This window comes from Fukomys damarensis, unplaced genomic scaffold, assembly GCF_012274545.1.
Source record: "Fukomys damarensis isolate Sample0158 unplaced genomic scaffold, DMR_v1.0_HiC HiC_scaffold_35, whole genome shotgun sequence".
NCBI classification, from domain to species: domain Eukaryota; kingdom Metazoa; phylum Chordata; class Mammalia; order Rodentia; family Bathyergidae; genus Fukomys; species Fukomys damarensis.
In genome coordinates this window covers 39,189,400-39,201,817 of record NW_022900947.1, presented here as the reverse complement: position 1 = coordinate 39,201,817, position 12,418 = coordinate 39,189,400, and the positions used below count along the sequence as shown (strand labels likewise).

The window sequence follows — 12,418 nt, the reverse complement described above, 5'->3', positions numbered from 1 at the left end:
GCAGAGCAGGTGGTAGCTGCCTGCCCCATGTTGGTGCAGGCAAGTTAGGTAATATTGGTAGCACCTGGAGCCTTTCCATCTCTTTTTCTCCATTTTCTCCAGGAGGAGGCAGGTTTCCTGCTTCTTGCTGTCCAGTGGCATTAATGTTACTTGGTACAGTGAGAAGGTGATGCCTTTCTTCTCAGTGTCTCACGGCTGCGACCAGCTCCTGGGGGAAACTGTGAAACCACAGCATCTCTAATACTGCCGCCTGTGCCTGCTGGGGTGGCCTTAGGCCTGCCGAGTCCTGAGGCTTGGTCCTTGCTCTTGGTGGCAGTGGCAGTCCTGTCCTGCTTCTGTATGATGACATCCCTCAGTCTAAGAGCTAGTGTTGTCTCAAGAGGACGCCAGCCTCTGGCTTTTTTCCTTTTTCTTTTTTGTTCTCAGTGCAGCCACTTGGCACACCTGGTACAATCTCACAACCTGTTTTCAGGGAAACTCAGCCAGGGAGACAAGCTGCTGGGAGGACATGAGAAGAATAGGCCACTATTGAGTCTGGAGACTTGACATCTCCAGTGTTGACCTAAAAAGATACCAAGTTTAGGATCTGGGTGAATTGAGGACCGGGTGAATTGAGGACCCAAGAAATCGTAAGCAGAGAGTTTTATCTCCTATTCAGAAATCATCTTGAGCAAATAATGAGGGGTTTGGGCTGTAAAACCAGACTTCTAGGTTCAAGACCTGCTGCTAACGCGTACTAACTTTGTGTCCTTGAGCAGCTTCTCTCTGTCTTGCTGTCCTCATCTATAAAAGGGATGATAATGGTTGCTACCTCCCCAGATAGTTGTATTATGTGAGTTACTAGGCCTCAGGGTCTGGTATCTAGCAAGTACTCCCACTGTACTAGCTGTTACTGTCAGTATCTTTCTCATTATTGTGTAATGAGATGGTAATCTTAGTTGTTTACACGACTATAGAGATTGTGCCTACCTTGACTTGATGGAAGCAACCACTAACATAAACAACCCACTGGTTCTCTTATGCAAACTAAGCTGTATGGCAGTTTACAGAAGGCTAGGATGAGAATTTTAACCCCGCCCCTTATAAAAGGCTGTTCAGTTCGCCTCTGCCCCTCCCAGACTCGCTTCCCAGAGGACAAGCCTTCGTGATGAGGAGACTGCTGTCTTTTCACACAATCAGAAATAAATGTTCCCTGGACTCCTCTTCAGAGCTTTCACTTGATGATGAATTGCTTCCAGGTAGGTCTTTTTTGGGTCTTCATTCACTTCGTGCTGCTCTCTAGGGCTCTTGCTGATCCCACTCCTAACTCCATTTGGTCCCAGCTGTTTTGAGTAGTTGTAGTGAAAGCAAGCAAGGATTACATTTTTTTTTTAAAGCCAAGTTCTTTGGCATATATTAAGCAGGCTGATGTGTGTCTATGAAGGGTGTTAGAAGATACTGTCCTTCTGAGTAAGACAAACAGACCAAGACCTAGAGCTGAAAAGCAGATTTGTTTCCTCCACAGGAGAAAAAAGAATCCAGCAGAGCAGAAGCAGAACTTACTGTAAATCCTTCCTGTGATTGAGAGCTTAATACTACCTCTTCTTCCCACACTCTTGTGCCAGTATTTGATATTGGGGGTATGGAAAATATCCTCATCCCTCCCGTATCTCCCATCCTACTGAAATTTTATTGTTGTTTGGAAGTTTTAATGTTGGTTCCCATTAACTTCTTCTTGTGAATTCCTCACCATAATTCCTGATCAGCTTGCTTAGGACAAGTTAGCTTGGGCACAGGGTTTGGTTCAGAGATAGAAAAGCTTGTTTGGCTGGTGTGTTGTAATTTTGAAAATGCTGTAGCTGCTACTAAGCATGAAGAAATGTACTCTGTTGGTAAACCTCTGATTTTCGTCCAGACTCATGGATTTAACGTCCTATATATTTTTATGGCCCTGAAAATGGAAAGTTTTTATTATTTGTTTTTTGTTTGAGTTGAGAAATTTTCTAAAGATGCATTTGGAGAAATCAAATGTAACTTGTACTAATGCAAATTGCCTAAATTATCTTACCTTTATTTTATTTGTTAATAGTGGGGAAAATGCCCTCTATTAAATAGATTCCAAATTATGTACTTATAAATGGGCATCCATTGAGGATGTTGATGCCAGTATTGCCAATGTTGGTGCCAATATTTAGTTGAGGATCTGCTATGTTAGTGTTGCCACATAGCAGTGTTTAATAAATGAATGAAGCGAGTCCCTGACCCTAGTGAGCTTAGCCATACCTTATCTTGGAGGCCTAATATTGGTGAAGATGGAACAATTTCAATATAGTATGATATTGGCATAGGTAAGGGTGAAACAAAGTCTCAGAAGCAGGGGAGTGGGAAGATGATTCATGCAATAGTACATTTCTTTAATAATTATATGCTTTCTGCTTGTGGCTTTTATATGAGGACATGGTGGTAGTGTGAGTTAGAACTGGAATCTGTCTAATGGTGGTTTTGGGGAAATTATATTTGTGAGTAATTTTGGTTTCATGTTGTAAAGCTTCATGGTGTATAGTATTTCTTAGATAAAGTCTTTATACAAATCTGCATCTGTAAATGGTTAGCAACCATTTGAGTAACTACCTTGTTTAAAACTCTATTGAACTTATCACATATTAGCATTTTAGCATCTGTGGAACAGCTCCAGGATAATATTTCACACCAGTTAGACTGCTAGATTTGAATTCTTTTGATATTTTTGAGACAGGGTCTTGAAATGTAGGTTAGGCTGGTTTTGATCTTACTGTGGCAGCCCAGGTTGGCCTCGGACTTTGCAGCAGTCCTGTCTCGGCCTCTGAAGTACAAAGATTACAGGCGTGTGCCAACATGCTCTGTTTGAATTCTTTTAAATAAATGAAGTCACCTTAAAATGAAGGGAAAGTAAAACTAGCAAAAAATTGAAACAAAACTAGAGTATTTTTATAAATACAGTTTTATTTTTGTCAACTGCTTAACTGAAGCATGAGAATGGTTGACTATTTAAATAAAAATACATCAGTCTCATAATTTGGGGAAAGTGATAGCTTGGATTTTGTTAGTCATGCTTTCTATTATCAAAGATAATTGGCAACTATTTGAGTTTAGTTTATTGTGTCAGCTAGGAATAATTAGTTATGTGAGAGGGTCTACTCTGATAGTTGCTGGATTTTGAAAAATGCAGCCTGAGGTTAGATGGGTTAATGTCTCAAGAAAAAGATTCTGCTCTTCTGACCCCACAGATCTAATAGGCAGGAGTGTATGTTAGGTCAAGACCTGACAATTAGGTATGCAGATTTTTCTCTTTCTTCGAATCCTAGGAGAAAACAAAGCTGAATGTCAATGTATAGTTAGAATTAAAGATTTCTGTATATCAACTTTGTGTTCCAGTTCAGCCACCCTATAAAATTTCCTTATTTTTTACTTGTGTGGAATTTTGATATCTGAGGTTGTAATTGAAAGTAAATTTCGATTTTGATTCTCTTAGCAATTTAGAGTTTTTGCTAGTTCAGATTTTTCCTCCCTTTTCCAGCCTGGTTTTTCTAGTTAGTGTTAACTGGCTGTGGGTTATTGTGATGGTATTCACTTCAGTAGTATCATCAGAAAGATGTCTCTGAGTGTTTTTTATCTCTTGCCTACTCAGAAAGCCAGCCCAAAGCAAACAGACTGGAGGAGTTGTGCAAGATAGTTTCTTTTAGTCTAGTTAACTTTTCTGGTCTAAATATTTTAATGCATCTTCTTAGGATATATTTCTAGTTGTGAAACCACATGCTAATCTAAGGCCTGAAAGGCCTGGTTTTTTTGAGACAAAAGACCACCCAAAAATGAATCAGCAAAAACTATAAGACAATTTCTGTATCAGTCTCACCAGCACAGATACTACTAAAGGCATTTTGGAATATTTCTGTCCTGCAGTTATGGGTTAGGATTTTGAGGATGTTATAATTTCCTTCATGGGATTTTACCACAGTTTTAAGAATGAATATTTGCTCTAGATAGTTTTAATTAAGATCTTGGTGGTATTGGGGTGTGGGACCCTGTTGGTTCCCAAGGCTTTACTTTCCCCTCATAGGTCCAGCCTCCCTCTTGCCCATGGAATCCTGATGCCCTTTTCAGAACAGAAAAGTGCTTCAAAGTAGCTCAGATGTGGGATTCCTTTTCTGGGTGGAGGTGAATTTTAAGCATTCAGAAAAGTATGTAGAATAACAGAGTGAACATTCAGTATTCCCCACCCAGTGAAGAAATAACATATTTCAAATACAATTAAAACCTCCTGTGAGCCCCTCCTCCTTTCATTGTCCCTATCTCCAGAGTGACCATTATTCTGAATTTGGTGACTATTGTATGTTTTTACACTTTTACTGGATACATGTGCACACATAAATCAGCCATGATGTTGTTTACTTGTTTTAAACATACTCTGTAGTACTGAACTAATGTTTTTATTGTTTAAATTATGACTTTGAGATTTATCCACTAAGATACACATAATTCTAGTTGTATACTATTCCTCTGCATGAATATGCTATAATACTCATAGTTATTCTTTTTCTTGTTGATAATTACTTAGGCTTACAGTTTTTCATCTGCACTGTTTTAGTGCTGTGAACAGTTGTGAACTCGTTTGTCTGTGTGAATGTTTGTAGTATATACCCAGAAGGGAATTGCTGGGTCAAAGGAAAATGGGCAACTTTTTTTTTAATTTTTGTATCTGGGATGGAACTTGGGACCTTGCACTTAGGAGGCAGGCAGTGGAACCGCTGAGTTAAATCCCCACCTCAGGGCAACTTTCACTTTTTAGTTGCAGGCTTGCTGTCTAAAGTTGCTGTATCAGTTTACCTGCTAACCAGCAGTGTTTGGGGGTTCTAGTCCTTCCATAGTCTTGCAGACACTTGATATTGTTAGTGGTGGCATTTTGCCAACCTGATGAGTATGAAATTGCATCTTTGTGGTTTACATTTGCACTTTCCTGTTTACTTATGAACATGTTTTCATGTGCTGGGTTGTTTTTAGCTAGGGGCTTGGGAGCAGTTTTCCAGGGCTTAGGAGTCGGGTTTACAGTTTTGATTTTTATCTGCAATCAGGGAAACAGGGAAGTAAAAAGGGAAATCAGGGGCACCCAAGCAACAGTCGGGAAAGGTAGGGAAGAATTGGAAGATTCATGACAAAGATGATCACCGTGAAGGGGGTGAAGCTTGGGACAAAAGGATGATAGGCTGGAATCAAGATACCTTGTGTGCGGAGTGAATTTGGAGTACATTTCCTGTGCAGCCAGCCTTATTCAAGCTACTTTTGTCCATGCTTTGTTGGATTTTGAAATTGGCCTTGGTGAAAATCATGCCGGCCTCTTCCTGTGAGTGCAGCAGCAAGGCTGGACTTGTGTAGTTTTCCTGTTTACCCACGTGGTTTTTGAAGCCCTTATAGAAAGGTTGTATGAAATTGTGGTTATCGTCCTCATGTACATTGTTTTGTCCTTTACTACACCGAGTAGAAAACCATTTTTATTAGGATTTGCTTGAATGTCCTGATGGAATTATTATTTTACATATTTAGAAAACATCCCCTGTACTTTAATTTCTAAAGTATGACAAATGCCACCTTACTGAAGACAGAAATACATGATTTTGTTTGTTTGTTTGTGACAGGGTCTCGCTGTGTAGCCAGGCTGGCCTCGAACTCACAGTGAACCTCTTGCCTCAGCCTCCCAAGTACTAGGTTTATAGGCATGTGCTGTCATGCCTGGCAGAAATACATGATTTTAAAAGTATGGTTCACAATAGGGAAATATGTTTCCTCGCTGGTTCTTTGGTATAACAAAGAATGATACCCACAAAAAAAACAAAAAAAAAAAAGAATGATGCCCACATATAAGTTATCTTATTAAAAATTCAAACTCCCTCCTCACCTAGAAATTTAGATGAAGTAGGTAAAGGTGGGGCCTTGGAATCTGCCTTTTGAATAAATATTCCTTCCTCTTTTCCACTCCCTCCACATCCTGTTGCAGGGGACTGGAGGACCATGCTTTGAGAAATACTGCTTTTCTTGGTAATAGTTGTGGCCTCTTAACAAATATGGCTTATGAAGGCTAGGGATTTAGCTCATTGGTGCCATGCATGCCTTGCAAGCTCAAGGTCCTGAGTTTGATCCCCAGTACTGAAAAGAAAGAAAAAAAATATGGTTTGGGCCAGGGATATAGCTCAGTGAAACCATCCCTGCCTGGCAAGCACAAGGTCCTGAATTTGATTCCTGAATTTACTTAAGGTAGTAATTCAACTTTAGGAGCTATAGATTATTACCATCCCATAGATGTATTTCTTGATATTAAGTAGCCAGATTTTTATTACTTTATGCTCTGAGAGCAAGAAGTTGGGCTGCATATCATGTCACCTGTGAAGCTTTTAAAGGAAACTTAAGTAAATATATTTCAAAACATCAAAGCCCCAAAAAGTATGGAAAAAAGAATGTAAGATATGTCATATATCCAAAAGTCTACCTTTCAGATTTAGCAGATATTAAATTAAGCCATATTTAGTTTATTTTTATTTATTTTTTTTGGTATAAGGGCTCAAACTTGGGCCCTTGCGAGGCAGGCGTGGAACCACTGAGCTAAATCCCTGGCCCTTTAGTTGTTATTTTTTTGATATAGTAGCTAAAAAAACACTTACCTTTCCTTGTTCCTTATCCTTCCTCCCAGAACAAACCAGTTTTGTGAAGTTGGTATGGTATTCACCATACATGTCTTATGTCTATTAATCCATAAGTGATTTATCAACGTTTGTATATGTACCAAAATATGTGGCCTTTTCCAACTGTCTTTCTGTGCTCTATTAGGTTGGAGATGCATTTGAGAACTAGAGATCTAGTTTATTTTTTCTGACTACTCTGTGCTTAACTGATGCTTGGGCTTATCTCTGGTTTAGTTACTTATCCCCTTACTTAGGGATACTTGGTAGTTCCTAAAGTAGTCTCTTCAGGAAGCAGTGCTGTCTTGAATGTTCTTGTTGCTGATGACTTTGCCCTGTTTTATTTTCTTGAAACAGGAACTCACTGTGTAGCCACAGCCTTGAACATGCCATACTCCTGTCTCAGCTTCCTAAGTGCTGTGGTTTCAAGAATGTGTCACCATGCCCATTTCAAGTCAGACACATGTGAAAGTGAAAAGGGAATAGTGAAAATTACTATCTTGGTTGTAATCTGAACCATTCACGACAAATGAGCTGGGAGTCACCCTAAGATGAAGCTGTCATAGGACACTGCCATTTAAATGCAATGTTTCAGTGTGCATTGTTAACTAGGGACACTGGTGTGGAGAGTAGAGGGGCAAATAAAAATAAATAGCCAAGGCAGCAACACTCCCTGAGCCTGTGAGTTTGAGGCCAGCCTGAGCAACATAGGATGACCCCATTTGGTAAACATTAAAATGTAAAACGATGGGGTAACTTTCAGAACTGGTTGCACGATATGCTAGGGATAGAGTATCTATTATTCCCATGCCTTTGTTTCTCTAAAGAAGAAAATGGGATGGATCCACTTCTTCAGTTCAGCTATTTTCACATGCCAGTTTGTTAGTTATGCTTCTTGGTTTCACTGTATCTGTGTTTCACCTGAAATTATTTACTTAGTAATTTTCCTTAAATCTGTTTCCCTTATTTTAACTTAACCTCCTGTGCTGAAACTCTAAGGTCATTGGTTTGATGTTCTAGATTTGTGCTTTTTGTTTATTTGAGACAATGTCTCCCTATGTAGTTCAAACTGGCCTTGAACTCATTTTGAGCCCAGGCTAACCTCAAATTCTCAGTGATGCTCCTGCATCAGCCTCCTGAGTTCTGGGATTACAGGTGTGTACCACTACACCTGGCTATGCTTTTTAAATATGTATAAAAAACATAAATGCTAAAGTTAAAAATGTTAACTTCATTGTGTGCTGACTAAGTTGGTCTCCCCTGCCCCAGGATTCACGGCCCCTAGTTGTGAGACATGAGCTCAGAGAAGAGATTCTTTGTGGTTCAGGAATGGGCTGGTACAAGAGCAATTTTGCCCAATGTAGATCTGGTTAGGGAATTTCCTTGATTGACATGTGGATGAGATCTGGTTGGTGTTTCCACATGCTGTGTATTGGGTGTGAGAGCTTGATTCTGTGCTTCCCAAAGACTTCATTCTCATCCACAATTGAGGTGAGAGGTCATTATGGGTTTTAATTGATCCATTTATGTCTAGTACCTAGCTTGGTACTAGGCATCATTACTGTTTGTCTTGACTGTGACCCCTCTTTTCATTAGCAGAAGAGTCCAAACAATGTTGTGGGCAGAGCCCTGAACTAGGTATCCGCAGTCCTGGGCTCCAGTCCCTTTCTGGCTTGGTGACCTTGGACAGGCCCTTTTCCTCTCTGGGTCCATACAGTCAGACCCATTACTGATGGAGCATTGCTGGGGAGAAGATGAAAGCGTTGCAAACTTGCTGTGGCTTCCAGTCTAAAGAGGACCAGGGAATGGGCTGTTGGGAGGATAAAAGGAGGAAGAAGCTGTGATTTCTGATTGAAATGTTGGAAGGCATAGTGCTAATGATGTGTGGCCAAGCTTTTGTAATAGTTAAAATATAATGTTTTTCTTTTTCTTGAGAATGAGGGTGCATAATGTAGTCATCTAATGAGTTGATAACATATCCTTATGTGTTATTTGGTGCACACAGCCACTTCTTTTTTTTTTTGGAACCGCAGATCGAACTAGGGTTCTTGCACTTGCAAGGCAGGCGGCAGCACCACTGAGCTAAATCCCTGGCCCCACAGTTAGCCATTTCTAATTCAGAAATGCATGAAATACTAAGCCCAGTTTCTTTTTTTTCAGTGTTTAGTTGTGAATACATAAAAAAATTTTCATATTGCAGAAATTTGAAACTGCAAAAGAATATATATTCAACATATATGTTCAGAATACCCAACACCTGCAAGTTAAAGGAGAAGTTTATTTTGCCTTACAGTTTGTAGAGGTTTCAGCCCATAGTCAGCTGGCTGCGTGGCAGAGGAGAAGCAGTTCATGGCATGACAGTGGAAGGGGGGTGGGGAGATCAACCATGCCCACTGTGACCTTCCTCTTCTGATGTTCTGATGAGAACCCACCTCCTAACAGCAAGTCAGCTATAAACTCATCAGAGGACTGATCCACTGATGAGAATCTCTCCTCCATGATCCACTCACCTCCCGAAAGCCTACCTACAAGTGTGTGAGACTTTAGGGGACGTTCTGATGTAAACCCTAATGGAGGTGCCTTATGCGTATTGCAGCAAATATGCTTTAGCTTTCCCCTTAGTTTTTAAAGACACAAACAGTACTACATATGATACTGTATAGTACATTGGACTTCTCCTGATCTGCCTCTTGGTTTCTGTGTCATGAAAGAGTCTGTAAAGAGCATCCCCATTCTCTCTTTTATGGCTGGTGGGATATTGACTTGTTTAAATGTATTGAATTTATTTAGCCAGGTCCCCACTGACTACCAGGACTTGTAGGTAGTTTTCCAATCTTTGGTTTTTACAAGCAAAGTTTCAAGGAACAACTTTGTCATGCATCATGTTGCATACATGACACTTATCTGTCGACTGACTTCCTAGAAATGGATTTGCTTTGTGACTGAGGGATTTTGCCAAATTGTCCTCCCCTGGCAACCTGCGTTACCTGAAACCTCGTAAAAGCAGTGTGCCATCCAGAAGCCTTTTGAACTTTGCTAAGGGGGTAAGGGAATGGTGTCTTGGTGTATTTTTAGTTTGCAATTCTCTCAGAAGTGAATGTGAGGGGGAAAAAAAGTGAACGTGAGCAGCAATTCACATGTTTTAAGAGAAAGAACTCAATCTCATTTAAATGTTTTGCTGTTGGCAATTGTTTTCAAAGTCTGTAGGAAAGGATCAATTTTATTTTTATTTTCAATCTGTTTCAGACCAATATTTTTGTACAATACAATAAAGAAGGATCACTAGCAAAATGGAATAAAAACCCAAAGATAAATAAAACACAAACCTTAATTTTTTATGACTAAATTCGGCATTTAGGAAATTGCTCTATCCACTCATATGTAGAGTTCCTGAACTTAGCTCCCAGCAGAGCATTAATACTTGGAGTAGCATTGCTGTTAAGGACTCCTTGTTCATCTCTGCTTCCACTGCCATTCTATTTGGGGTGGAGGAAGAGAGCATAGAATTTTATATTTCGTATTTCATAATCAGTACATTCCAGGATGTTTTCCTCGTGTTAGATTAAAATAGTCACGGTTCCCAAGAGTTTGGGATTCCCCTGAACATGTTCAGGAATAGTGAGTCCTTCAGTTCTCCCTGTGCTATGAGGAGGGAGTTCTGGGGTGGAGTTTTTCACCAGTGAAGACCTTGAGCTTGGATAGGGGCATGGAAGGTTGGGGGAGTATGGGAGGATGAAATGACTGAGTAGTAAAATTTACAGAGCTGGCCTTTTTGACCTGGGACTTTGCCAGGATCCCCATGTCCCCCACATGGCCTTTCTCTAAAGCAGTGGGAAGAGGATCTCAGGGTAGAGGAGGAAGTTTAGGGACATCGTCATAGAGGAGGTATATTGGTGACTGTAGGACATTGGATTGGGAATGAGGTTCTTGCTTCTAGCTTTCCAAATTCAGTTATGGTAGGTAACTGTATTTCCTCCTCCACCTTCAGCTACAAAACAGGCACAGGCCCAGTAGTCTTTGTCCTACTTTTGAGCTGAAGTTTGCCTCTGTGTCAGGATTTCATTGTGTTGTCTCTAAACACGTGAACAGCAGTTTTATCAACCATACCCTTGGACTTTATTGTACCTTCCTGTAATGACTTCAGACCCTTATACAGCTAGGTATCAAGATCAGCTTTCTTCAGTAGTGGATGTTTTGGCATCTTATTAATGATTATCAAATAAAGTCATGTTGAGCTTTTTTCTTAAGTAATTTCTCCTATCTAGTACAAGGGATGGAAATACATGCTGTCACAGTGCAGAATAAAATACCCCTTACCTTTTTGAGAAGTGACTGGCTGCCTGTTAAAGCCCCGAGAGGAGTAGCTGCTCATCCAGTAGTTGGGGTTGTAGAGCAGTGGTCACCACTGACTGCTGCTTCATGCTAATGTTGACCTCGACAAGTGACTGAAGTTTCATTTATTTTCTGCCACCTGTGAAGTGTGGATAGTGAGATCTCCTCAGTGACTTACCTGGAAGGAAGGGGTCATACTCAGTATTGTTCAGTAGGACAAAGGCTCCAGGGTCACTGACTTGCTAACTCAGCAGGTCAGGTATCCATAACTGCCTGCGGGTATGTGGCCAGTGCTTAGATAACATGTGACAGCCAGCAGCCAGAGGGGACATGCTCTGAAACAGTCCTGGCTCTGCCTAGTCCCTGTGGCTGCAGTTAAGGAATTAAAAACATCAGTGAAAAAGGTGCATTCCCCGATTGGCTGAGTGAGGTTGGCAGCTTCCCTTTGTTTTTTTGTTTTGTTTTTCTTTTCCGTGTGTGGAATGGGGAGATTAAGACTAATCTGTCCTGGGTTATTGGGCAGGATTAAATATATAGAGGTGAAGTTCTCTGAACAGTGAGTGGCATGGGACAAGGATTTAGCTCAATGGTGCTGCTGCCTGCCTTGCAAGCTCAAGGTTCTGATTTGAGCTTGATCCCTGGTAGAAAAACAAAACAAACAAACAAAAAAACAGTGACATATGCTGCCTACCCTTCCTGTGTTGAACAAGTATATTCAATCAACAGATTTATCAAGTGCCTTCTATGTGCCAGACTCTCTACTGGATGCTGATAAATGAATCACACATAATTGCTGCCTTTACAGGGTTTATGGTCTAGTGTGGGTGCTCACAAGCTTTTCTGTAAAGGACCAGATAGTAGATATTTAGGCCATAACATCTCTGTCACAAACAACTCTGCCATGCAACTCTGCCATGGCATTGAGAAAGTAGATGCAGTAAGTAAATTGATTGGTTATTGCTGTTTTCCAGTAAAACTTTATTTACAAAATCATTTGAGTTGTAATCTGCAGACCTGTTGTGGTCTAGTGGACAGCCAGATGTTAAATAATCACAATTATGCTGCTGCACATTGTGATAAATATTGTGAAGGATCAGACAGGATTCTGTGAGAGCGGCCAGGTAGGAAGTGACTTTGAAACTGTTGGTGAGAGGGAAGGAGAATGTGCCAGAGGGGCTTTGAGGGGCTAGAGCCAAGACCTGGATAGTTTTGAGTCGAAAGTCTCTACATTACAACTGCTTACAACTGCATTTGTATCTTTTTTTTTTTTTTTTTTTTTTTTTTTTTTTTTTTTTGGTATTTGGGATTGAACTCCGGTCCTTGTGCTTGCAAGGCAGGCCACCCAACCACTGAGCTAAATCCCCGGCTGCATTTGTATGTTTTAAAGGCATGTCAGATAT

At 40.5% G+C, this 12,418-nt stretch overlaps 1 protein-coding gene across 1 annotated transcript in view; it reads left to right on the top strand.

Annotated features, from left to right (window-relative positions):
* Positions 1-1,208: 1,208 nt before the first annotated feature.
* Usp46 (ubiquitin specific peptidase 46) overlaps positions 1,209-12,418 on the top strand; it is a 64,277-nt gene continuing 53,067 nt past the window's right edge. Inside the window, exon 1 of the mRNA XM_010640249.2 lies at positions 1,209-1,238. Coding sequence (XP_010638551.1) covers positions 1,221-1,238 — 18 coding nt within the window. The 5' untranslated portion in view covers positions 1,209-1,220. The remainder of the gene's footprint in view (positions 1,239-12,418) is intronic.